We start from the raw sequence: 24,377 nt of genomic DNA on the forward strand, positions 1-24,377 counted from the left end.
GATTTGCAGCGTCTTTCATTTCTATCAAAGGAATAATGTGACCAAAAGGAGGGGCAACTTTCTTACCCAAATGAGACTTTATTGCATAAAGGTGGTTTTCTTTGCACATTTTCCCAAGTTGAAGCCGAGGCGACCGCTACCATTTTGTTTCAGGCGGGCTTCTCTTGCATATGTGGACAATCCACACCTTGTGGGACTAGCAACAGCAGCAAATCCAAAGACTCGTTGCAGATGCCATCCCTGAAAGATTCTTGGACAAGTTTGGCTGCTCGAGCGAGAGCTAACCACGTCGTCACATGCGATACGTTCCTTTATATATTGATCTATCTAAAAATCACTGATTTTGTTTGAAATCAACTGATTAAAAACTCAGCAAATAATTGCTCCATGCGGATATAAATTAGCATTTAAAAAAAAAATTGACCATTATGAGGTCATGTTACTAACTCATCTGGGTCACCCAGACGTGACAAACAACGTGGAAAAAGCGTTTCCAAGTTGATCACGACACATTCTAGTTGTGACATCATATTAGTCAACTTAACTTGCACTTCTCAAATGGGCCACCAGGGGCAGCGTCGTTCTCCCAGACTAAGCAGCACCAGCCCGACCACCTCATCCATCTTGCTTATCCTCAGGAGGGTCGCGGGCGTGCTTGAGCCTATCTCAGCTGTCTTCGGGCAGTAGGCAGTGAACACCCTGAACTGGTCGCTAGCCAATCACAGGGCACATGTCGACGAACATGCATACATTGTGTGTATGTTGAAGCGCACGTGACTCATCTTATGGTGTGTACTGCTGAGATGACCTAGATACGCGTGTACGCACACACGGAATTGCAATGAGATGCTCCTCCGGAACCTTTTTTTTTTTTGCACCAAGCATACATCAGCTCTTCTCTGTCCTCGTTTCAGCACACGCGGAATGTTGCTGTTGACGCTTGGCTGATTGGGGCCCTTGTACGTAAGTGCACATGGTCGGAGAAGATGAGAACATGTTAGCGTCCTTGAGAAGGTGGTGATGCGGAATGGCTCCAAGCACCCAACGATTGTTTTTTTGTTCTCATTCTTTTTTTTTTTTTCATTGTCATCAATTTACATTCCCTCAATAATTTCATTTGTTTCAAAAACTTTCCAGTTGGAAATGAAGGGACATCTTGAAAGCAACGTAAGCAGATGAGTAATCGACCCTCGGTCCGCTCCTGAGCTCAAAGAAAGAAAAAGTTGACAGACCTGCCGAGATCCTTGCGGGCGTACCCACGAATGCGTCCGTCACAGTGAAGAGTTTTCACTCCATGCCGTTGCGCAACATCTGATTGGCGGCAATGAGCATGACGCTGATGATGAAGGCCATGGCGAAGGCGCAGATGAGACTTTTCCTCACGCACGTTTGCCGGTTCTTCTTCTTGGGATGCACTGAAGCGCCATCCAAACAAAACAAACATTAGCGCTCCGAAAATATTCTTAAAGGAAAGAAAGACATCAACGCTGACCTCCCTCGTACTCGGGGCAGCTTCCCGAGGTTTCATTGAGGCTCTCCTCCTCGGTGATGATGATGTTCTCGATGTCCTTCATGGTCAGGTGGTCGCGGAAGGCGTGGAAGAGAACCTGCTTCAGCTCGTCCAGAGACAGCTGCTGCATGTCAAACTGCGTCCACACGCACACATACAAGGTGACTTTGCTTGTCAATTGAACGGAGTGAGCTGCAATGGACGGAAATGAAATGAGGAGGAAGAACGAACGACGACAACAATTTCCCGCTCACCTGCCAGAAGATACTGTCGATGGTGTTGCCTAAGAAACCTTCTCTGTTGTCCGATGACAGCAGCTTTGGCCCGAGTATCGTCATGAACTCCTCAAAGTCCACCTGCCCATCTCCTGCACCCACAAAGTAGGAATAGAACTGAAGTTTATTTGGCAAAAAAAGTAGCCTGCAGAAATAGCAAGAGATGTCCTCTCACCGTCCATGTCGAGCTTTTGCATGATGATGGCGAGCTCCACCTCGCTGGGCATGTACCCCAAGGAGCGCATGGCCATTCCCAGCTCCTGCTTGGAGATGAAACCATTCCCGTCGCGGTCCAGCACACGAAAGGCCTCGCGAATCTCTGATCACAATAGGCACACAATTAACATGCACTCAGCGGCCACTATATTAGGGACACTTTCTGTGCCATCCATTCATTTTCAAAGCTGGAGCCTTTCCCAGTCCCCACTTTATGGGGAAAGCCTGCATGTGTGTGTGTGTTTGTGTGATTGATGAAGGGCCTGAAGCAGCCTGAGAGCGGCGGTTCCACTCGGAATGATTAACAAGCTCAGATGATCCTTGAAGAACCTTCAGAAGCCCTGGAGTGGATGTGGAGAATGGCACGCCAAAACAACACAACGCGAGGCACCGTGTCCAGGCACGCCGTCAAGGTCAGCGTGAGGTCAGATTTCACACAACAAAAGAAATGGAAAGAAGAAGATGATGCCGACTGACCTCCAAGCTCCTCGGTGGAGATGCTGGTGAGCTTGAAGGCGTCTGCGCCTTCTGTTAGGGAGCCGCTCAGGTAGTTGTCGGGATAGAGGAGGCCCGCTCGCACGTGATGAAACGGCATCTTCTTCCTCCTACACAACATGCGCACGCAGGGTGTAACGTGAGAAGATCATTCCACCTCACCCGATAAGCAGATTGCATCGTCACATCGGAATTCCAGCGGATGCTAAGCGATAGCAGTCAGTCAAAAGTGACTCTTAACAAATGTCAACTTATCATCCTCATCATCAAGTGTTGGCGCTCCAAGCAATTGCTTGGTGTACCTAATGAACTGGCCACTAAGCCCGAAAGAATTGCCGTTGCGCTTATAAGATATAGTTAAACATTTCTTTAAATAGCACAAGAATTAATAAAACATCATTCTGAACACACACACACACACACACACACAGAAACAGCTTCAAAGTCACACGAGCACACACACAACAGACACGTTACTGATGCATTAACCTTTTCTGTCATGGGTGACATTTTGGGCTTGTGTGTGTGTGTGTGTTGCACAAGGCGGGGGGGGGGGGGGGGGGATTACATGGCGTGAAAATTGGGGTCTCACACGCGATCAACTCTGAGTGTCAAACGTTTTCTTTGTTTTTTTTTGTTTTTGTCCCGTTCAAAGCGGTAGCAACATGCTCACTTATTACAACTGATTAGTTTGACCTTTTTTTTTTTTTTTTTTTTTTTTAAACTTGTTCTGATGAAGCTTTTTTTTTCCTGATGAGATTGCAATCATAAACAATTTGTTTGATTAGGCTGTGAAGGGATCCACTTTTTTTTTTTTTTTTAAAGTCTGGGTAGCCACAGTTTGAGCTTTGAAACGGACCACATGATTTTTTTTGGGGGGGTGTCAAAGCCAAGGCCCACGGGCAATATGTCATGTTTCTATGCGGGTCCATTTTTAGACAGGATGTTGTCTTTCATGTCTGCACACATTCCGACTTGTCATAATGAAGAAATATTGTTTTTGATGATGATGATGATGGGCTGACTGTTTGCCTCACAACAAGTGCAGACCCCACAATGTGTGTGTGTGTGTGTGTGTGTTTGTGCGAGCGGGGGCTTGATTTAGCCTACCTGCAGCGCGTGGAGTCAGCCGACCCCTTTGAGCCGGTCCCCCCGCTGGGCGTGCCGGTCCCCGGCTGGCGATGGGTCTAAAAGAAGTCAGGACGCGGCGGGAGACGGCTGCCGCTCGGGTCCGTCTTCTCGTGCGCACGCCGCTCATCCGCACACGCGCGTCCCACTTGTGGGGGGCGATCCGTCAATCAAAGTCAACTGAATCAATCAATCAAGCCAATCCAAAGCGCCGCCTTCTCGCTTACGCCCACACGCGTCTTTACTTGGGATGGGAGACAGAGAGACAAATGTCCGGTCCGTTCATCAGACGTCAGGAAACACGGTGAGAGAGCGAGTCGACACTCGGTGCTGTGTGTCGGGGGGGGGGGGATGCCTCAGACTCTAAAAGACAGAGAGAGGGAGAGAAAGAGAGAGAGAGAGAGAGAGAGAGAGAGAAGGAGGGTGGGAGGGAGAGGAAAAAAAAAGTCTCGGTGCAGTTAGCTCATCCTTCCCGCCAACACAACAGTTGTGTTTGCGTGCTCACCTTTATTTGTATAGCGTTACAACTTGATGAGCACGAGGAAAGCCCCCTGTCCGACATCTCGTGTGGTTTCCTGCAATGTCTCCCTTGCTTGCTACAACACACCTGATTCAAAGCATCATCCAGCCAAACTGGAAAATCATCGGAATTTGATTGTAAGTTCAAAACTTGTAAAGAAGAAACTGCAATCAACAGTTGGTGTGTGAGATGCCAATGGCATTTTGGCCGCTGTCATATTATTTATGTGCACACATACAGACAGTACTAAAATGTGTCGTAAACACACAACATGGCGGCAAGCTGGAGGTAAACGTTACGGCTTGTCCTGTGAGGGTTGAATCTGCAGAGCTTCATGAATAATGCAAAACACCACATTCACATTCGTTCCCACTTTTTCAGTGTGTGTGTGTGTGTGTGTGTAAGCAAGGAGAAGACGAGGACACTGCAACAGACTGCTAACTACCAGCGACCTCCGCCAAGGCCCGAAAGTGGAGGCAGATGGTCTTGGTTGCTAACCTCGTGTGCATTGCGCAATAACTAGCATAAGAGCAGGTTGATGACATCATGGTCGAAAGCCCAACTTGCTAAGACTTTTTTTTTTTTTTGCTTTTTGCTTTAAGTCGGAGTTGAAAAGTTTACCAAGCAAACAATGGCGACAAACCCTCATGAATATTAACACAACTTTAGTCTCGCTTCCGCTGAGCGTCTGATTGCTTTTTTTGTTTTTTTTTGCTGTCAATATTGATTTGAGACTTCTTATTTCAGCATTTGACCCTGCGGTGACCCCGAGGACGGAGTAAGTCCATCTCCTCAGGACACAAATAAGACAAATACTTCAATATGCTTTGGTCTCCATGGCAACAGGCTGCTGATGTAAAAAAAAAAAAAAAGATTGCAAGCAGATCAGCCCCTGTAGCAGCTGTCAATCGTAATATTGCACTTTTCTTATCAATGACATCTCATTTTTACTTCAATTAACTCTTCCTCATTATTTCCCCCTATTTAATCTTGAGCTTTGTTGTGTCTCATTCCAGCTCACATTGGTCTCTCTCTCTCGCCTGACCTCCAACTCCCCTTCCTTCTCGTGCGTGCTACCTCCCAGCGCAACATATCCAATCTCGCCGTCTTCTCCCAAACTTGCCCTCCTCCTCCTCCTCCTCACTCTCGGCTTCACCTCCTCGTTCATGCCGCTCGCGTCCCGTCGCTAAGTCTGATTACGTTGCGGAACTGAAGGGCGCACACACATGCAGAGGTGAATCCATGCTGAGCCATCACAAGTGGCGTGCGGGGGGAAATGAAAGCAGATGGAAGTGCGTGTTGGGGGGGGGCGACGTGACACCACATCAAGGACGTGAGATCTTATTGTCCTTTCACGTCAAGCGGGACACAAAGAGTGCGTCCGCCCGTATGTTTGTCTCCCCTTCGTTCACCTCCCGTCTCCACACGTGGCCCGGCTAAGTGACAAGAATATGAATGTGAACTGTTGCCATGGCAACACAGCAGCTTTGTGAGTCATGGAGGCAGAAAAGGATGAGAGCGCAAAACAAACCTTTTTCCTTTCCTCCACATTTCAAACTGCTTTGGAAGTTCACCACATCTCCTCTTTCTTGTCCTTAGCCATTTCCTCCTCATCCATATCACCTCCCCCTATGTTCTCCCCAACCCACTTTCCATTCCAGCACTGTTCTGCAGCCCCCCCACCTCCCCGAGATGTAAGAAAGGAGGTCACACGGTTGTCACGAGGGGAGTGCTTAAGATTTTTTTTAAAAACAGCAACAATCATAATATACCTCTTTTTTTTTTTTTTGTGTTAATTGTGAGAAAATTTGGATTTGAAATTGAACTCCCCGAAGGTTCGGTGGTCCTTTCAGACTTTTCTGTTGAGCAAGGAAGTGAATAATGAGAAAGGAAAAGGATGTCGTGAGTCGGCAGAGACGGGAAAAAAAAGAGACGACAGGCGGCGGGCGCATTGTCACAAATTCTTTTGAAATGATGCGTATGGTAGAAAATGCTTTGCAAAGAAATTCAGTCAATCAAAACTGAGTCATCAAGTAAAAACACAACAAAAGGTCACCATAGTGTTGAAATGAAACAAAATTTAGTAGCAAAACTGAATTGTAGCAAAAAAAAGACGAGGTGGCCCAGTCCAGAGTGTTGATGTGTGACAAAACGGCACCCGTCAATCAAAGATGAGCGCAAAGGCAAAAAATCGCCGGCGTGAACCGAGGACGCGTGTGGAGAAGACGAGCGAAAAGGGAGGAGGAGGCCAACGATGATGGAAGGAGTTGCCTTGAAAGGCGGCGGCGGCTGTCTTGTACCAACGCCCATCAAATGCAACAAAAAAGGCACCTGTCCGCAAAGACGGGAGAAAATCCCCAAAAGTCTTTTGGTGTCCCACGCGGGTCAGCGCCGACCCTCTTCTTGCTGCTCTTCCTCAAACCTCCTCCAAGAAGGCCATGTGAGACGCGTAGGCCGCGTTTCTCTGCCCGAGATGAAACAGAGGACGACGTCAACAATTTGTAAGCCAATCGCATTTGAGGATAGTACCGCGTGCTCTCACGCAAACATGGTTGCTTACGTTGGCGTGAGGAATGTAGAGCGGTTCCGGCATGTAAGCCCTGGCGTCGTGCAAGGTGTACACCTGCTCGCGAGGGAGGTGAGGATGATGATGAAGATGTTGCTGCTGTTGTTCCTCCAGCTTCAGAGACTCGATCTCAGTCTTGAGTTCCTTCAGTTGGTCCTGGAGATGTTTGCTCTTCTCCATGTACTCCAACCTTGACCCACGGACGAGTGTGTCAAAGACACGAAAAAAGCAAAGAGGAGAGCCGAGCGTACGCCTGACCTCTCGCGCTCAATCTCCATGGAGAGCCTCTTCATGTCAGAGTCTTTAAAGTCCAGACGCGACGACGAGCCTTCGTAAGCCGGGTCGGCTTCCGGAGGAGCGGCGGGCGTGGCGGCGGAAATTGAGGCGGGTGCGGGAACGCTAGCCGAGGGAGGAGCTGAATAGGCGGCTATCAGCTGAACACACGAGAACGGAGAAAAGAAAACGTTTGACCCGATGCTTGTTTGTCCATACGTGCTCTCCGCGTACCGGGTAGGTGGTCTTGGTGATCTCCAGCAGTTTCTGCTTGGCCCTCCTCTCGGCGTCCCTGGCCTCGCTGAGGTCTTGCTTCAGGTGGTCGGCTTCCTTCAGTCTGCCGGCGTGAGCGGCGTGAGGACGGGAAGGACGGGCGGCGAAGCGCGGCAGGCTTACCTTCTCTCCGACTGCTCCACCAGCTTGACGGCCAGCTGCTCGGCCTCCCTCATCTTCTGCTCCATCAGCCTCTTCTCTTCTTTGGTCTTCATGGCGTTGACCTCCAACCTCTGGCGCTCCTGCTCGGCCTCGGCCGCCTTGTGAGCCAGCAGCTTGGCTTCCTCCTCGGCGAGCTGAGCTTTCTCCGCCAGCAGATCGGCCGTCTCCTCCGAGCGTAGCTTGAAGGACGAGCCCGCGTTAACTGAGGGTAGCGGGCGGGCGGGCGATTCTCCTCAGCGTGAAGCTCACCAGCGCCTCGTTGGCCAGACGCGCCTCATCCTGCAACTGGAATAGCCTCCGTTCCATCTCCTCTTTGGCTCGCTCAGCCTCCTCCCGCATCTGCTTCTCCCGCGACAGGATCTGCCGCTCCATCTGGAGGAAAGAGCGACCGGCTTCCGTCAGAGTGCTCGCTGCTGCCGAGCGCCGGGCTGACATTCTCACCTTCTTGCGGGCCTTCTCCTCTTTGGCCTGCGCCTTCATCTGCTGCACCTCGATGGAGTCCACCTTCCTCCTCCGCATGAACAGATCGTGGTTGCCGATGCACAGCTGCAGGATCTGAGGACCCCAAAGCCACGGCGTCAAGTCTCGACGGGATCTCGGCGCCGCTCGGACTCACCAGCTTGTTGACTCGCAGCTGAGACGAGTAGAACGTGAAGACGTCTTTCTTCTTGTCCAGAGGCTTGATGGTGAACTGCAATGGCGAACGGCATTGTCACAAGATGAAAGGCGAAAGGAGGAAGAAGACTCTGAAGGTGCTCGCCTTTTTCTCGCTGTAGGAGATGTTGCGAATGCCGCTCCAAGGAAAAGACTTGTTGGGGGTGAGCTTGCTGTTGGGGCTGTAGATGTGAAGACCCTGCGCGTCCACGCCCAGCAGCAGGTCCGTGTCGTGCTTGTTTTGCTGCGGCCGAGAAACCTCGCCAGTTAGCGGCCGCGCGCCAGAAGAGACGCGGCCCCCCGCGAGAGCACTCACGGTGATGTCGAAGTAGCTGACGCCGTACATCTCTAGGTCCTGAGCGATCTTCAGGTATTCCATCTCCGCCTCGTCCCTGCCGGGAATCACGCCAGCGTCAGCGACAACATGGCCGACCGGCGCCCGCGCCCCAGTGCCGAACGTTACCTGGCGATGCCCCGGTGCTCGGCGTACCAGGCCGTGATCTTCTCCTCCCACATGTCTGCTGTCATCTGATACTGCATCAGCACCTGAAAAAATACGATTTTATTCAACCCAGTACGACACTTTGTCTTTCCATCGCTTACTGTTTTGGGGAGAAGTTCATCCTGTGCCAAGAAACCCGGCTTGTGGAAGTTGGGGTCATAGTCGCCGTACTGGAACGAGCAAAGGGGTGAAATTGTCCGTTAAGTTGTTCAGGAAGCGACGCAGCGCAATAACTTTGCTGCCCTTACTTTGGCTTGGACGGCATACGAGGCCAGAAGAACAGAAGCTTCGGGAGAGCAGAAAATCTCCTCATCCAAGATCTGTTTTTTCACCTGAAACAAAAGCATCACTCAAAGACATCGACAAAAACTGCAAATGAATTTGAATTGACTTTGTTTGTGTCAAAAGGGGAAATAAGCCCCGCCCCCCTCTAATACGTTCTATGCCGTCCCACTAGTCTGTTGAATATCGCGTTTGTGGAATATGACCGAAGCAGCAAAAATCGAGCCATTTCAGGGGCAGCCACTTGCTGTGCACAGAAAACGACATCGCGGCGCCAAAGGGCTCGGCGTGCCAACGTCAGGTAAAAACAGGTGAGCCGTGTCGATGGTTAGCTGAGGCCTACTGAGCGGCCAACGCTTACTTGCCAAGACAGCCATTGTTGGAATCTAACACTTCTCTGAGGAATGCTGGCTGCCCCCTTGGGACGGTTCCAAAAGGTCGGGTATTGCTGCTTCATTCATATTGCACGATGGCAATATTCGACAGAACACCGTGCTTAGACCCAAGGGGGAGGGGGGGGGGGGGGGGGCTGCAGAGAACATCTTCTTGTCAAGACAATTTCCGCACTTCACTTGCGCTTTCGATAGAGAACCTGTAAGAAGAAGAGGTGCTGTGTGATTTCTTGGACAAGCTCTTCCTCAACTTTCTCTGGAAAGAATTTGGCCAGGAAGTGAAATGTGATGGGCGAGTCTTTAGGAATCTCCTGGGCCAAGACCTGAAGGGAGAAATTTCAGTTTAAACTAAAAAACAAACATGCAAATGTCCATTTTTATGGTTCCTTTTCTATACTCACTCGTTTGTCTGGTTTGAGCCACGCATACGTGCCCTTGACGGTGCAGCGAAGGCCGAAGAACCAGGTCTCCCTCAAGCCCACCGTACGACACACCAGATCAAACAGGTCTTTGCCTTTCCACTTCACCTGAATGACAAAAAAAAAAACATTTGGAGCATCCACTTGAGACGTTTAAAGGATTTATGTCATCATACCTCACAACTGAATTCCATCTCAGCATCCATGGTGGTAACTTTGGCTTTGAACGTCTTCGGCGTTTTCTTTTTTAAGCCTAAAATAGACATTTTAGCTGCGTTGCTGTCAGGGAAACCTGCAGAAAAGCAAAGAGGGTTTTTTTCCCCCCCACAGCATGTTCACGACTCAACAACATTATCACAAAGATTTTCTAAGTCAAAAAATAAAAATCCATCCATAATATTCTAAAATACACAAGGCTCTTTACCAGGGTGAATTGCTCGATGTTTCTGGCGGTTGAAGGGGACTTTTTGCTTCTTGTTGTTGGGCGGCTTGAAGCTAAGCTAACTTGCTTTGGAGCTTCGAGAAGAGCACGAAAACTCACCGAAAGCGACTCAAACAAGTCGGTAACTTTTCGCAATGCTCCATCACTAAACACGAACATGAAGTGACTACTTGTCTGTTTGCGTTTCCCCCTTTTCACAAACTACCTCAGAAAATACGCGTTCGCTGCTCGTTAGCTAAAGTTTAAGACGAGCAACAACTTGTTTTGAAAAACAGAGACAAGAATTGAAGACGCCCCCTATAGGCAGTATAATTACCTACAGGCTGCAGCTCCGAAAAAATGCACGTCCATAGACATCAAATTGAAATAGATAAAGCCTCACAGGTACAATAAATAATCTATCAGCCATCCTAAAAAAGTGATGTGTGGGTTTTGGCGCCTATGTATCTCTTTCCGAAATATATTTGTGTGTGAATAATAGACATGAATTAAAGTTTATACACTTTCTGCATTTTCGTTCTCCGTTGACTCAGTTTTATTAGAGTCCACGTATATGACACATTCAATATGGCGGACGCGCTGACATTCTACCGCAATAGCTAGCTATAAAGGCTGAGTCTATTTCCCTTTGCTATCCCTGGGCGCGCCTTCCTCAGGTAAAGGAGGTAAATCATTTATGGTTTGACGTTCCACTCGTCATAACTACGCGACACTGGACTGAGTAAGGTGATTCACCCTCTTGTTTTGCACAATAACAACGTTAGTAATGTCAATAAGTAGGCATTCGATTCGTAGGTAAATCACGCAATAATAGTAGATTTTTGCGTGTTTTGTCTGCAGCAACGCCTCTCAGATGAAAACTGATTATAGAGCAAAAAGAGGGTTGGCTTGTTTCATTTCAGCCTTGCGTGTGTTTATGACGACACGCGTAAACATCATGTTGAAGATTATTTCACTCTGATGTCATGTCGTGTCGCTCTTGATAGGCGCTCGTGCACGATGTCGTCCGCGGACGCGCGCACGTTTGAAATGGCCAGAGACGTCATCCTGTCCTTGCACAAAGGCACCTCTGGGGAAGATCTGATCCACTTCTACAACCATTGGGCCAAAACCTACGAGCAGGTCTACAATGCAATCACAATAACCAAGCATGCTTGATCTCATCTGCGCTCACATTGAATTCTTGGCAACTGATTTGACTCGAATTCATTTAACTTTTAATTCCACCCATCTGCAGAAAACCACACCACCCACCACCATTTCAATATTTTCATTTTACTACAGTTATAGTTGACTCATCGTTGTATTTCGGCATCCATTCAACAGGATGTTGAACTTATTGATTACCGTGCGCCAAGTCTGGCAGTGAGCAGAGTCTCCGCCCACTTCAGCGGAGAGCGCCAAGCGGCAGCAGTGTTGGACGTGGCCTGTGGCACTGGCATGGTGGCCAAGATGGTGGGCATCCTGATTTACATGAAGAGATCCAGCCGATTGATGATCACTGAAAGTTCAAATTCTGCACATGTGTGGCTCAGATGAAGCGGGAGGGATTCAAACGCTTTGTGGGCGTCGACAGCAGCGAGGGCATGCTGCAGTACGCCCGACAGAGCGGCTTGTACCAAGACCTCAAGATGGCAACGCTGGGAGATCAGCCACTTCCTGTCTCGTCCGGTAACGGCCCATCCATCCATGATATTTATGTGAACTTTGGTTTTCAGGCTACTAGCGAGACCATGATAAACAGGTGATAAGGATAGTCCAAAGACGTTTTCTTGTCCCTCATTTGATTCATCTGATTCATACACTCACTCGTGACTGACTAGCAACTGGTCTTAGTCTGGTGGCAAGCTGGAAAAGAAAGAGCTTGGTGAAAGCAAAAGTTGACCAGAGAAACTATTTTGATGATACCAACAAAAGGCCGGTGTGAATGGAAGCAAAACATGCAGAGTGAAACCAACTTGGTTTCCACAAATACAACAGAGGACTTTCTGTCAAACCCGTTTGACCGGCTGCAGGCACAACTCGTCAGACTTCAAGAAGCCATCTTCATTATATTTAGTGGCCTACATTCAAAATACATTCACTACAACAAAGAAAATGGTTCAAAATGATCACAATTACATTAATGATTACTACAAACATTTTACATAAGTGCAAATACATGTCTTGGATGTTTTGGAGTCTTACTAAATCACAAAAAAAAAAAAAACAGTCTGGTCTCGACTGAAAAATAAAATATTCCGAGGTTAAAAGATTCACATTGTCATTCCTACATTAAATGGTTAAACATGAGTTAAGGTCATGTGTCTCAGAATACAACAAAGGCACAAAAGACAGATTGAAGAAAACATTATTACGAGTTTGGTTAAGCCAAAGTCCACAAGTCCACATCAAAGGTAGGATTCTGACCTCATATGAAAAAGTTGCTCTCATTCTTTGGAGTGGGCAGATCCTGATCAACAGTAGGACCTTGAACTAGTCCAGATCTTGGATAAGTCAGGTTCAGGTCAGAGGTATGTCTTTGTAGGATTGAAGGATGCATCTTCAGGTTGGCTCCCATCAGAGTCCAAAGTCTTGTTGCGGTTCTGCTCGTTGGGCTTAGGCTGAGACTTGTCCGACGGCGTTTCGCTTTGCTCTGAAGGAGCAGAGTCCATTCGCTTCAGTTGAGACTTGGTGGAGGACTTCTCTGAGTTTTGTCCGTCGTACCCCCAGGAGGTCCTGACCGGAGGCTCGGACTTGGCGGAGGCCGGCTGATAACTGGGAGGCCCGCTGAAAAGGGTCCCGCCGGACCTCGTGGCCGGAATCCTGTGAAGCGATCCGGTGGGCGAACGGACCATCAGGTATCGTACGGACGGGCTTTTGACGGCGCTACGTGGTTCCAGGGGGCAATTGGAGCTGATGAAAAGCCCCCCTCCTAGAATGAGCATGATGGACGCCCCCCAACCAATGTAGAGGCAGGCGCCGAGCTCACGCCGCTGAGCGTCGATGGCGGCGCTGTAGAACTTGCTGACCACGGCGCCGGCCACCCACGAGGTGGGAATCAAACACAGCACCCCCGCCAGGATCAAAACAGCCCCCGCCGCCACCGCCACCCTGCCTTTGGAACCGGATCCTTCCCGATCCAGGAAGCGGGTGCATTTGCCCCCGACGAAGGCCAGAACCAGGCCTACGGCGCCGGTCAACACCGCCAAAACGATGAGGGCGCGGGCCGCCTGCAGGTCGGCGCTCAGCGCCAACATGGACTCGTAGGGCTTGCACTGGAGCTGGCCTGTGCTTTGGACCACGCAGGTCATCCAGATGCCCTCCCAGATGGTCTGCGACGTCACGATGGTGCTGCCCACAAACGCCGTCACCCGCCACATGGGCAGCAGGCAGCTGATGATCACACCCGCCCAGCCCAGCAGGCACAGGCCGCTGGCCAGCAGCTGCATGCCCGTCGACGCCATGGCGACCGCCTGCGACACAACATGTGGGTCGTCGGATGGCATTGATGTCAAGATCACAATGGCTCATTTCTTTTCCTCAACATACCTCAAAAGACTTCTTCTTCTTGGTCTGACTTATTGACTGTCCACATGTGACGCGTGTTTTCCTCTCTGGTATTTTGTAGTTTGATGCTCATCCGGGAAGTTGCGGGCGGCCCTCGCTTGGTGTGACCTGAGAGATACTAAAGTGAAGGCAGATGCACACAACCACACCTGCTCTGTAGGGAGCTTAGGGGGCGGAGCCTCACATCACTTCCTCTTCCCTCCCTCAGTGTGTGCATGCATTATTTCAAATCATTTTGTCTTGATCTATTTAAAAAAAAAAATATATTTAAATAAAAATCATTGTGAAAGTGATATTTCTGTAAAGCAAAAACACCAGCAAAGCTGAGAAAGATTTTTTATTTACAATGATTTTTGCAACATGCATTTAAAAATATATATACAAAAGACCGTAATGTAGATAAATGTTGAAATTTGCAGGCCATAGTTGAGATGTGACACAAATAGGAGCTGACTCCTTCCCTAAGAGCAGAATCCATCTACTTGCCCTCTTCTGGGTCATGGGGGAAGGAGGGGGGGGAATAGGGATTTCCACAAACATCAGAAAAGCTGCCACAAAAATCCGCAAAGAGTCCACATGCGTGACAACACGCCATCAGCACGTGTAGACTGAGCATACAAGCACGCCGCCGATGATGAGCAGCGCCCCCGAGGTCCAGCCCACGTAAATGGAAGCCCCCAGTTCGCCCCGCCTCTCCTCGGAGGGCAGCGGGTCAAAGAAGCCGGTGATGATAGCGTGGGCCGACAAGCTGACTGGAATCAGGCACAGGACGCCAGCCACCACGAAGATCACACCCGCCGATAGACCCACGTTGTTCTTGGTGGGCCAGTCGTGGCGCAGGAAGGATGTGCAGCGGGCGCCGAGCACGCTCAGGCCCAGCGCCAACGCACCCACTCCCAACGACACGCACACCTGCGGGAAAGTTGCTTCAGACTCATGCCATCGGAAGCCTATACGAATTTACGCACCAGTGCCCGGGAAGCCTGGAGGTCACGAGGTAGAGCCAGCACAGAGTCGTACGCCTTGCACTGCGCATGTCCCGTGCTCTGGATGACGCAGTTCATCCACAAACCTTCCCAGAACACCTGCGCCGTCACGATGTTGGAGCCCACGAAAGCCGTCACCTTCCAGGCGGGTAACGCACAGATTAGACCCGTGCCCAGTAGACCAAGCAAGCCCAGCAGAACACCCACCAGCTGAGTCTGCATCTCGTCTCTTATTTTTTTGTCAAGCAGAGATGCCTCACACCCGAACGCAAACAAAGCTGAGGGGGTGGAACGATAGATCACCTTTCTGGCTCGACCTGATTCCTCAGAAAGGAGAAACGCGTAAAAGGGGCCAAACTGAAGGTTACACAGATCGGATCATCAAAACATTGATCTAAATCGCCTGCAAGCCACAAGAGCTTCCCCTACTGCATCAAGTTGCTCATTGCAAGCATGGCTCAAGTGTTTCACCTAGTGTGGACTTGCAAATATGGATTCAAAGTGTTTTACTTTGATTTGAAAATATCCCTTCCAAAAAGATTTAAATTCCAACTCAAGTCACTTAAAGGGTAAACTGGTGAATGAAAGAAGCAAAAAAGGTGGCTTAGAGTTAAAAGTAAGGTTTATTTACAAATCCAAAAACTGATTTAAAAAAGAATTCAGAGAGTATGTCCGTACGCAGGGGTCAGACATAAGCGCCCCCACTGGGGGCCGATCGGGGGGCAGAGTATTTGACGGAGTATCTGCCGTCCCGGCGGGAGGCGCACTGGCACAAGAAAAGCGACCCCCCGATGAGAAGCAGGCCGGCTGCTCCCCAGCCGATGAAGAGCGCGGCGCCCAGCTCCCGCCTCTGCGCGTCGCCGAGCATCGGGTTGTAGAAGTCACGGATCACCACATGCGCAGACCACGACACCGGGATAATCAGCAGGACTCCGCCCACCACGCACAGCACACCCGCCGCCGCCGCCACACGAGTCTTGGCTGCTTCCTCCTCCAGGCAGTTGGTGCACTTTCCGCCGACGCCGATCAGTAAAAGTCCCACGACCACCACCAGGATGGCTATCACCACCAAGGCGCGCGCTGCTTGCAGATCGCGGGGCAGCGCCAGCATAGAGTCGTAGACCTTGCATTGCATCTGTCCGGTGCTCTGCTTTACACAGTTCATCCACAAACCCTCCCAGAAGACCTGCGCCGTCACGATGTTACTGCCGACGAAGGCGGACACGCGCCACATGGGAAGCGCGCACGTCAAGATGGCACCCAAGAAGCCCACAATCACCAGGAACGCGCCCAACAGCTGCAGGCCCACAGAGGTCATCTTGTTGAGCGTACCTTGGTGATGGTTCTGGTGATGGTTCCGGTGTGGGTGCTGGTTCTGGTGCGTAAAGGTGCTGACCTATGCCCACCTGCTATTTAAGCACCTTTCACGGCCACCTTGATTGGCTGGCGGTCTAAACGAAGATTGGAAACACCTGTGGGGGGCATTAAGGCACGCACGCCGGGACGCACGCAGGGACGCACGCCGGGACGCAACCAACCAAGCACGCACGCACGCAGGCACGCACGGAGCCCTTTTTTGAGAGAAACATGAACAATTAGAAATTAAACAATTGCAGTAGAGGTGGAACAACAAATCAGTTCCTCAACAACAACAAAAAACACACACACGCACACAAATGGTTTATCTCTCTTAAAAGAACGTCACGCTTTTTGCAGTCCAAATGATTCAGAACATCTCAAACACCAAAAGGAGTGTCCTCCACTTTTTTTTTTTTTTGTCTCTCTCTTTCCATACACGCACAATGAAGAGGCCAGCGGCAATAGCAGCAGTCGAGCGTTTGTCGTCGATCTGGTTTGGGTGCGGCTAGCAAGCTTGATGGTGACGTTTCTTTGTTCCTTTGTCAGCAAACTGAAGTCTCAAAGAGTTCAGAAATACACGAGAAGGCTTTTTATCATCATTCCGGGTCAATCAATCGATCACACAAATCAAATACATTTCGAAACAATCGTTGCCTTCTTTTCTATAATTAGCGGCTTGTTAATTTCAAGTCAAAGCACCGAAACTCGGGCGTCAACTGTTTGCCAAAGGCATTGCTCCTCCTCAAATTTGCGTACGTTAGCGTTTGAATAAAGTCAACGAGGCCAGTTGCGATTAGTAAATGAAAGATTTATTTACATGTGGTACAAAATGACACAAAAGAGAAGCTTGCTTGCATTTGTCAAAATAAAAAACATGGCGAAAGGACAAAAAGAGTTGCGCTTCCTGCGAGGGGGATTCCCCCCCATCAACTTGTTGACTTTTTGGGCCTCCGGCTTTCCTGGCCAAGATGGCGGCCGCTAAAGGGCTTGTCTCGTCGTCCAGATCAACTATTCTTAACTATCCAATTTGATCTCATCAGGTGGTACAATTCTCTATGTAGGCCAGTTCAAGGTGGCGGAAAGCATCCGGTGAAACCGCCGGTTGGCCTTTGGTTTGGTGGCGCTCCTTGGGATGTGTTCCGAGGTGAAGAAGGAAGTCTAGATGTAGTCCTTGCTGGACGCGGGGGCCGAGGCGTCGGAGCGCGCCGCCTTGTAGCGTGCCGCGTACGAGCCTTCATCCTTACGCGGGCAATTGCAGCACAGCATGCTGCCTCCCACAATCATGAGGGCGGCTGCCCCCCAGCCGATGTAGAGGGCGGCGCCCAGCTCTCGCTTCTGGGCGCTGGACACCAACGGGTTGTTGAAGTCACGCACCACCATGTGGGCCGACCAGCACACGGGGATCAGCAGTAGCACGCCGGCTATGATGAAGACCACCCCGGCCGCCACGCCCACCTTGGCCTTTGATGCCGGGTCCTCCACGCAATTGGTGCACTTGCCACCCGCCACCGCCAACAGGATGCCAAGGATGCCCACCACGATGGCGATGATCACCAGAGCCCGCGCCGCCTGGAGGTCGGAGCTGAGGGCCAGCATGGAGTCGTAGACCTTGCACTGCATCTGGCCCGTGCTCTGGACCACGCAGCTCATCCAGATGCCCTCCCATATCGTCTGCGCCGTCACAATGTTGCTTCCGATGAAGGCCGTCACGCGCCACATGGGTAGCGCGCAGACCACGATGGCACCGATCCAACCGATCAAGCCCAGGGCGGCGCCCAGGATCTGGAAGCCCGCGGACACCATGGCCGACGTTTGTTCTTTTTTTTCTTCTCCGACTGTTTCTTGCGATGTCGCGTGAGGAGCCGAGTGACTTTTCTGTATGGGGGTGGACGGGGCCAAGAGCGACTACATATGGCCTCGCTCAAGGAGGCGGGGCCACAGAAGAAAACGCCTCTCTTGAGTCAGGGCGCAAAACCTGTTTGTCAGCCCTCAGAGACGCTCACACGAAGGCCTCTGAGCAAGACGTTAACCGTCAGCACACTAACAATTAACCAAGCCCGACCCCTAAATCCACCTGGCCCAGGTTTCCCCTGAAGGTGTACGATGAATGTCCCCAGTGACTCATGACCCTTCTTACCATTTATGGTCATTTCCTGGAACGCACCATTGCACACACATAAACACACATAGAGACACAAAAGTTACACAAGCTGACGTCCTGATGATGAAAGTTGGTGAGATTCAAGGTCAAACTGAGTTTCCCACAAATCGCTGCTCTGTATCATCTATCAAATATTGGAGGCAGTACAGTGCAGAAACTCCAATTAAAGCTAAAACAGCGCCCTCTGCTGGAAGCGGATAAGATTCCGCCATTCCCAAGGGGTTTCGACGTCGCGTCTCCACCGTTGTGACGTCAGGATGAGCTGTAGCCCATTACAGCCGACTTTGGTTTTAAACCTAATTTGTAAGAACGACTTTGTAGAATGAAGTCAGGAGCATCAGATAAAGATAGATATCAAATAGAAGAGAACATTTTGACATCTTGGGTTTAGTTCAATGTTCCCCCGAGTGAGACAAAACAGAACGCAGACCACAAATAGGTCTGAAGAAGAAGAAAGCATTCAGTCTTCAGTTCAGAGTCAGACGGGGTCACTTTTGAAGGGAACTTGAAAGAAATTAACCAAATTCCTTTTGTGAGCGACATCAGAGCTCGGCAGAAGAGAGAGCATCATTGAAAGGCTTAGCGTGGACTTCATCTGAAGAAGAAGGGGTCATTCTTGTGATGACTCATTCATCAAATCATGTTGACAAGCGTGCACATCTGCTGTGTATCCGGAGGGTGGCCAGCGAGCGAGCCATCGGGGAGGAGAACAAGTCAACGGCTCTCGTAACGGCGCCACGACTCCTTCTTTATTGACGTTCGTTGAGCGCGCTCGTAAAGTGACGTCACAAAAGACTCTTTCACCATGAAATCCCCGTTAACTTCCTGACCTCTTTTGGAACCTTCCGGGTTCTAGCGTCGGCGTTTACGAGCCGAGCGAAGGTTTCGATGGCGCCGGAGGGCAATGAAGCTTCCCAATAGAAACTTGTTATCTTCTTTCAAGGGGAGGAGGATTCCATTTGAATAATATCATGATTCTGGTTTGGTTCTTCATGAGTCTGCCATGATGATTGTTTTCCTCTGAAGCAACCAAATGCTCCACCTGAATCAGATTTGATCAGCAATTCTATTCTCCTTCGCTACTCTTCACATGATGTCATCATCTAATAATAAGACATCATAAATCGATGACTGATTATGACTGTGCTGCCGTTACTCAATGATGGTTCATTTCCGTTCAAAAGAAGACGATACTGAACGGCCTTCTAGTCGTGTTTATCTTATCTCTTGTTAGCCGCCGCTAGCTGGCGGTAAGCGGCGCTGGCGACCCGACTCGATTATGATTGCCTTCTCACGTATGCCAAGTTGCCCAACCAAAGTGTGTCACGCTATCTTCATCATCTGACCTACTTGTCAGTTCTCCAATGTGGATGTGGATGAACATCCATCTCTTTGTTTGATATTTAGTTCCGTAAAATAGTTTGTGGCATTTACGAAAGCGTAGAACATACTTCCCCGTGCCGACATTTTGTGTCACGTTGGTCCATTTCTTCGAGAAGCACAAGAATGTTAGCAGGAAGAAACCCTGAATTTGTCTCACCTCAGGTTGCTCATTAACCAAAATGTCACACTGGGACATGTTTGAGTTCTCCCTCGTCACAACAAAACTTTGGATGAAACAATGCCAACAAGTAAAAGTGACACACGAAGGGTTCAAAGTTCTTTTAAGAACATTCAAATCCAGTGGATTTCTCTTTTTAGACCTGAAGCTACAAACACTTGATTTCCACTCCTTCCAGCAATGAACGTTAGTACTGTTCTTCGAATTTTGACCCAAACGCTCAGCCGCTCTGGGTAGTGGTCCCACACGGTCAGTAGGCATCGATGCGTAAAAGGCCAAACGTTGGATGATCATTAGCTAGCGACAGCAATAAAAGCACATAAACGAGGCTGCCACGGGCGTAAGGTCCAACCATAAAGTAGTTAGCTTGTTTGAAAAGCTCCACGCCCAAAGCGGTAAACAGGACCAGCCATCGCCTCATTGGTTCGCTCATGTCGTCTCCGCAGAGGGCCGGACGCTCGATCAATAAAAGCACATCCAGATAAGAAATCCGCATCAGAGGAGAATTTCGAAGACCTGAAGCAGAGCAGCCGAAGCTTGCAAGCGAAGCGATGTCGTCTTTTGGACTGGAACTGGCCGGCGTGTCGGTGGCGGTGGTGGGTTGGCTTCTGAGCGTGGTGAGCTGCGCCCTGCCCATGTGGCGGGTGTCGGCCTTCATCGGCGCCAACATTGTGACGGCGCAAGTGTACTGGGAAGGTCTTTGGATGAGCTGCGTGTTCCAGAGCACGGGCCAGATGCAGTGCAAGGTCTACGACTCCATGCTGGCGCTGCCCCCGGACCTTCAGGCGGCTCGCGCCCTCACCGTGGTGTCCATCATCGTCGGGGTTCTGGCCCTGCTCATCTCCGTGGTGGGCGCCAAATGCACCAATTGCATCGAAGACGAGGGCGTCAAAGCCCGGGTGACCATCACGTCCGGCGCCGCCTTTATCGTGGCGGCACTGGCCGAGCTGGTACCCGTGTCCTGGTCGGCCAACACCATCGTGGTGGAGTTCTACAGCCCCGTCGTCCTGTCGGGACAGAAGATGGAGATCGGGGCGGCGCTGTACCTGGGCTGGGCCGCCGCCTTGCTGCTTCTGGTCGGGGGAGCCATCCTGTGCTGCAGCTGCCCTCCTCAAGAAGAGAAGGCCGGCAGGTACGGCGTGCATCCCATGTCTCGCGTGGCCTACTCAGCCACCCCGGCCAGGTCCGCCGCCCAGAGCTCCTACAACAGGAAGGACTACGTGTGAGCGCCAGGACACCACACGGTTGATGGCCCAGATTCTTGTCTGGACGGACGTTATCATTAACATCGACTTGCGACTGCTTTTCTAGAAGCTCGCGCCAGGAAACAACCGGTGAGAACCAACCAAAACTGGATCAAGCCAGTTGGCTGGAGAACGTCGTGTGATGTTCTAAACCAGTCCGGAGGTCTCTTTCTATTTATTTGACTGCTGTGGACGTTTGTAGCTTGTGTGGACACGGTTTCGTTGCCACGGAGACAAGGACAATGACTCTGACCGACAAAATGGAATCGGAGCGCTCGGAAACTGAGAAATCAATGTTGATAAAGTTTTGATTTGAATGTCGCAATCATTTTTTGTTGTAAAAAAAATACTTAGCAAATGCTACAAATAAGCAAAATGATTTGGATTTGTTCACTTTGTTATTTTGTCTTTATGTTTTCATATCGTAGATATATTAAAAGATGTATACAAATCATTTCTATCTGATGACTTTTTGATTTTTTTTTTTTCCACATTTTCTCTCATGCCAGTGAAAATGTGTCAAAAACATCACACTTAGTTGTTTTAGAAGTTGAATAAACAATCCCCGTTTGTTTTGACAAACCGAAGGGACTTCCTAATGCTTAAGGCTAAAATGAACAAAGAGCTCAACTCTATTTTGAATATTCAAATGAGTGTGAAACTAAAATGTGAGTAGAATTCAAATGGGCGGGGTTTCGAGCTGCCTTAAAAAACAGGACGGGATTTTGGCGCCATAAGCGTGACATCCATTGTCAAAAGGTTATCGACAAATACACACGGGGTCGTTCCCTTTTTTTATTTAGTTTGGGAGTTCACTTCATCTGGGCGTGGCCATAAACATTTTGAAACCTCTTTTTGAAACAATTGTTGATTTTTATCACAAGTTGAGCCATCTCCAATTTTCGCTTGCTAACCAAAACACAAAATTGACATTTCGATCTTGGCAAAAATGGAGACTGGGAGGAGGAAGATACTTTGCGCATGTGTGTGTGTGTGTGTGTTTGAAGCAGGCTCATGTTTACATTGGGAGTGGTTATTCCGGTTTGTCCCCGAGCTTGCTGATTGTTTTCCCAACACGGATGCTGTTGAGGAGGCAACAAGCCGGGGCTTAGCGCAGCTTCTCTTTTCTTGCTTCTTCCACAGTGCTCATGGTTGTTTCTTTATTCTTCATATGAAGGTGCCAAGGGGGCCACAGAACATGATTCTCCACAAGATCTTGGACTCTTGAACAAATAACATCATCTGTCTATCTAATGCCTAAAGTATCTGTCGATATCCTGCAGGAAGTGAAGGATGAGGAGCAGCTGTGTTTTGTTTTTCGCTCTTCCATGTCACGTTCCCCCTCAAGCATATGTTTGTTGTCTGCAATCAGCCATCTTCTCACCCACCCCCAACACACACACACACACACACACACACACACACACACACACACACACACACACACACACACACACACACATAGCGTAACCTCCTCCCACGCCCGCCCCTTGTACAGGTGCAGGTGTGTGTTTTTGTATTTTGTGAGGGTGTCGCGACAGGGGTGTGGTCACCAGCTGTATAAAGCACGCGACATTTCCGTGCCGCCGCCTCACAAGCGAGACCCCGCGGTCCATCTTCAAAGAGGCGACCATTCACCCGAGCCGGCAGCCGTGGCCCATCCTCCACCTAGGTGTCACCCGGCATCTTCGTCGAGCATCTCAGCGAGGCTTTGTTTCGCCCAAGGAACATGTCGATGGGAATGGAGCTAGTGGGCATCTGCCTGGGCGCGCTGGGTTTCTTGATGTCCATCGTGACGTGCGCCCTACCCATGTGGAAGGTGACGGCGTTCATGGGCGCCAACATCATCACGGCCCAGACCATCTGGGAGGGCCTGTGGATGAACTGCGTGACCCAAAGCACGGGCCAGATGCAGTGCAAGGTCTACGACTCCATGCTGGCGTTACCGCAGGACCTGCAGGCGGCTCGGGCCATGATGATCGTGGCCATCATCCTGGGCGTCCTCGGGGCGCTGGTGTCCATCACGGGAGCCAAGTGCACCAACTGCATAGAGGACGAGGGCGCCAAGGCCAAGGTGATGATCTTGGCGGGCATCATGTTCATTCTAGCCGGCCTCCTGGTCCTCATCCCGGCATGCTGGACCGCCCACGTTGTGGTGCGTAACTTCTACAGTCCCATCTTGACCGACCCGCAGCGGCGGGAACTGGGCGCGTCGCTCTACGTGGGCTGGGGGGGCGCCGCCCTGCTCCTGATCGGTGGCGCCATCTTGTGCAGCAGCTGCCCGCCCAAGGAGCGACGCTACAAGCCCCCCAGGATGGCTTACTCGGCGCCACGCAGCAACAACACCGGGTACGACCGCAAGGACTACGTGTAGCGCCGCTAGCTTGCGCGTGTGCGAGTGACAACATTGGGGACGGCAAGGTCAAACCTTGCTGCTTTCCTCAAGTCGTCCAGAGAAAATTGCAATTCTTTGAAACTCGACTCTTCAGTGGTCCTTCAGCAAGAACATTTCAAAAAATCAATTTCCGTGCATGCCTTTCAATTCGCATCAAAAATGTCGACATTAGAAAAGTCATTGTGTCCGTGTGTGTGTGTGTGTGTGTGTGTGTGTTTGTTTGTCAGTGTTGTGTTTCACTGAAACTGTGTTTAAAGCAGCCTGATCTCAATTTACATTTGCTTCTTCTTCAGGACGATTGACTTTTGTGCACGTGTGTGTGTGTGTGTGTGTGTGTGTGTGTGTGTGTGTGTGTGTGTGTGTGTGAGAGCCCACAGTGTGGCTTCCCCACAAAGACTCCGACATGAAGTTCCTACCTTCCTACCTTTGCTTTAGCGTTCATTTCCAGGTGTGTGTGTGTGTGTGTGTTTAGTGGTGTCACGTTTCACTGAAACTGTGTGTCACCAGCAGCCCGCTCTCAACTTACATTTACTTCTTCCTTGTGTGTGCGTACGTAATATTTGCTTAGAGCTGGACTGAAAGTGAAGATGTGGTCTGTTGGCTTCAGGCCAAGCGCTCGCTCCCAAATTTAGTCATGGCGCAAACTTCCTTTTCCTATATTGTAAGTTTTTGATTGTAGATTCATCAGCATGATTAGTCATGATTGATCACACTTTTTTTTTGAGTACAATTAAGTTTCATCGTATTAGTTTCGACTTTTATACGGTTAGCGTTAATGCGTGTTTTGTTTATTTAAAAATGAGCCTTTGTGTGAGGTTGACATGACTTGTGTGGTCCATTTCAATAAAAGTAGCAAAGTTAAGAGTTTTGTCTTTTTTTTTGGTTTTGAACATGATGACTCGTGACCTCCTTAAAAACAAACAACAACTTGCTCGAAGGGGAACAAGTTTTATTCTCTCGAGTAGGCTTCCACTTTTAATAAACGTCGACGCTAACAGCGATGGAGGCGATGA

General features: G+C 49.9%; 9 protein-coding genes across 10 annotated transcripts; 3 read left to right on the forward strand and 6 right to left on the reverse strand.

Moving 5' to 3' along the window:
• Nucleotides 1-15: 15 nt before the first annotated feature.
• caln2 (calneuron 2) lies at nt 16-3,938 on the reverse strand. Its single transcript, XM_085935091.1, has 6 exons — nt 3,607-3,938; nt 2,479-2,606; nt 1,961-2,104; nt 1,765-1,877; nt 1,493-1,646; nt 16-1,415 (listed from the first exon to the last, which is right to left on the reverse strand). The coding sequence occupies exons 2-6, from the start codon at nt 2,594-2,596 to the stop codon at nt 1,288-1,290; spliced, it is 657 nt and encodes a 218-aa protein (XP_085791217.1). The 5' UTR covers nt 2,597-2,606; nt 3,607-3,938; the 3' UTR covers nt 16-1,287.
• A 2,153-nt stretch (nt 3,939-6,091) lies between these two features.
• On the reverse strand, nt 6,092-10,852 carry nf2b (NF2, moesin-ezrin-radixin like (MERLIN) tumor suppressor b). The gene is made up of 17 exons (XM_085935088.1): nt 10,092-10,852; nt 9,844-9,959; nt 9,650-9,775; nt 9,449-9,571; nt 8,823-8,906; nt 8,676-8,744; nt 8,536-8,618; nt 8,389-8,464; nt 8,179-8,316; nt 8,035-8,109; nt 7,860-7,973; nt 7,668-7,790; nt 7,380-7,597; nt 7,218-7,320; nt 6,969-7,144; nt 6,705-6,900; nt 6,092-6,608 (listed from the first exon to the last, which is right to left on the reverse strand). Exons 2-17 carry the CDS (start codon nt 9,931-9,933, stop codon nt 6,561-6,563), a joined length of 1,842 nt encoding a protein of 613 aa, XP_085791214.1. The 5' UTR covers nt 9,934-9,959; nt 10,092-10,852; the 3' UTR covers nt 6,092-6,560.
• Nucleotides 10,745-12,883, forward strand: mettl27 (methyltransferase like 27). Its single transcript, XM_085935092.1, has 4 exons — nt 10,745-10,835; nt 11,096-11,231; nt 11,436-11,564; nt 11,645-12,883. Exons 2-4 carry the CDS (start codon nt 11,109-11,111, stop codon nt 11,855-11,857), a joined length of 465 nt encoding a protein of 154 aa, XP_085791218.1. The 5' UTR covers nt 10,745-10,835; nt 11,096-11,108; the 3' UTR covers nt 11,858-12,883.
• On the reverse strand, nt 12,141-13,771 carry LOC147043163 (claudin-4-like). Its single transcript, XM_085935089.1, has 2 exons — nt 13,641-13,771; nt 12,141-13,564 (listed from the first exon to the last, which is right to left on the reverse strand). The coding sequence occupies exon 2, from the start codon at nt 13,553-13,555 to the stop codon at nt 12,617-12,619; it is 939 nt and encodes a 312-aa protein (XP_085791215.1). The 5' UTR covers nt 13,556-13,564; nt 13,641-13,771; the 3' UTR covers nt 12,141-12,616.
• A 206-nt stretch (nt 13,772-13,977) lies between these two features.
• LOC147043164 (claudin-4-like) lies at nt 13,978-14,943 on the reverse strand. 2 transcript variants are annotated; one of them, XM_085935480.1, is made up of 3 exons: nt 14,852-14,943; nt 14,627-14,782; nt 13,978-14,570 (listed from the first exon to the last, which is right to left on the reverse strand). In XM_085935480.1, the coding sequence occupies exons 1-3, from the start codon at nt 14,864-14,866 to the stop codon at nt 14,253-14,255; spliced, it is 489 nt and encodes a 162-aa protein (XP_085791606.1). In that variant the 5' UTR covers nt 14,867-14,943; the 3' UTR covers nt 13,978-14,252. The 2 variants fall into 2 exon arrangements, with proteins under 2 accessions (XP_085791606.1, XP_085791605.1); XM_085935479.1 differs by having other exon boundaries at nt 14,627-14,917.
• A 305-nt stretch (nt 14,944-15,248) lies between these two features.
• On the reverse strand, nt 15,249-16,027 carry LOC147043165 (claudin-like protein ZF-A89). Its single transcript, XM_085935081.1, has one exon. It carries the CDS (start codon nt 15,960-15,962, stop codon nt 15,330-15,332), a length of 633 nt encoding a protein of 210 aa, XP_085791207.1. The 5' UTR covers nt 15,963-16,027; the 3' UTR covers nt 15,249-15,329.
• Nucleotides 16,028-16,790: 763 nt separating this feature from the next.
• LOC147043166 (claudin-4-like) lies at nt 16,791-17,874 on the reverse strand. The gene has a single exon (XM_085935080.1). The coding sequence runs from the start codon at nt 17,804-17,806 to the stop codon at nt 17,162-17,164; it is 645 nt and encodes a 214-aa protein (XP_085791206.1). The 5' UTR covers nt 17,807-17,874; the 3' UTR covers nt 16,791-17,161.
• A 2,360-nt stretch (nt 17,875-20,234) lies between these two features.
• Nucleotides 20,235-21,318, forward strand: LOC147043167 (claudin-3-like). The gene has a single exon (XM_085935233.1). It carries the CDS (start codon nt 20,277-20,279, stop codon nt 20,949-20,951), a length of 675 nt encoding a protein of 224 aa, XP_085791359.1. The 5' UTR covers nt 20,235-20,276; the 3' UTR covers nt 20,952-21,318.
• A 1,266-nt stretch (nt 21,319-22,584) lies between these two features.
• Nucleotides 22,585-24,226, forward strand: LOC147043168 (claudin-3-like). Its single transcript, XM_085935234.1, has one exon. It carries the CDS (start codon nt 22,699-22,701, stop codon nt 23,341-23,343), a length of 645 nt encoding a protein of 214 aa, XP_085791360.1. The 5' UTR covers nt 22,585-22,698; the 3' UTR covers nt 23,344-24,226.
• The last annotated feature ends 151 nt before the right edge of the window (nt 24,227-24,377 follow it).

The sequence above is a fragment of the Syngnathus leptorhynchus genome, chromosome 17 (genome assembly GCF_054491065.1).
Source record: "Syngnathus leptorhynchus isolate UIUO chromosome 17, UIUO_Slep, whole genome shotgun sequence".
NCBI classification, from domain to species: domain Eukaryota; kingdom Metazoa; phylum Chordata; class Actinopteri; order Syngnathiformes; family Syngnathidae; genus Syngnathus; species Syngnathus leptorhynchus.

Coding starts and splice junctions, on each gene's coding strand:
- LOC147043164 (XM_085935479.1), bottom strand. CDS start 14,866: ATGCAGACTCAGCTGGTGGGTGTTCTGCTGGGCTTGCTTGGTCTACTG. Junction 14,571..14,626: donor TCCAGGCTTCCCGGGCACTG/GTGCGTAAATTC, acceptor ACTTTCCCGCAG/GTGTGCGTGTCGTTGGGAGT.
- LOC147043165 (XM_085935081.1), bottom strand. CDS start 15,962: ATGACCTCTGTGGGCCTGCAGCTGTTGGGCGCGTTCCTGGTGATTGTG.
- mettl27 (XM_085935092.1), top strand. CDS start 11,109: ATGTCGTCCGCGGACGCGCGCACGTTTGAAATGGCCAGAGACGTCATC. Junction 11,232..11,435: donor GGGCCAAAACCTACGAGCAG/GTCTACAATGCA, acceptor TCCATTCAACAG/GATGTTGAACTTATTGATTA. Junction 11,565..11,644: donor CTGGCATGGTGGCCAAGATG/GTGGGCATCCTG, acceptor TGTGTGGCTCAG/ATGAAGCGGGAGGGATTCAA.
- LOC147043168 (XM_085935234.1), top strand. CDS start 22,699: ATGTCGATGGGAATGGAGCTAGTGGGCATCTGCCTGGGCGCGCTGGGT.
- LOC147043163 (XM_085935089.1), bottom strand. CDS start 13,555: ATGGCGTCGACGGGCATGCAGCTGCTGGCCAGCGGCCTGTGCCTGCTG.
- nf2b (XM_085935088.1), bottom strand. CDS start 9,933: ATGTCTATTTTAGGCTTAAAAAAGAAAACGCCGAAGACGTTCAAAGCC. Junction 8,619..8,675: donor ATGAACTTCTCCCCAAAACA/GTAAGCGATGGA, acceptor GTATTTTTTCAG/GTGCTGATGCAGTATCAGAT. Junction 7,145..7,217: donor TCACCAAGACCACCTACCCG/GTACGCGGAGAG, acceptor TCGTGTGTTCAG/CTGATAGCCGCCTATTCAGC.
- LOC147043166 (XM_085935080.1), bottom strand. CDS start 17,806: ATGGTGTCCGCGGGCTTCCAGATCCTGGGCGCCGCCCTGGGCTTGATC.
- LOC147043167 (XM_085935233.1), top strand. CDS start 20,277: ATGTCGTCTTTTGGACTGGAACTGGCCGGCGTGTCGGTGGCGGTGGTG.
- caln2 (XM_085935091.1), bottom strand. CDS start 2,596: ATGCCGTTTCATCACGTGCGAGCGGGCCTCCTCTATCCCGACAACTAC. Junction 2,105..2,478: donor CTCCACCGAGGAGCTTGGAG/GTCAGTCGGCAT, acceptor TATTGTGATCAG/AGATTCGCGAGGCCTTTCGT. Junction 1,878..1,960: donor GCAAAAGCTCGACATGGACG/GTGAGAGGACAT, acceptor TTGTGGGTGCAG/GAGATGGGCAGGTGGACTTT.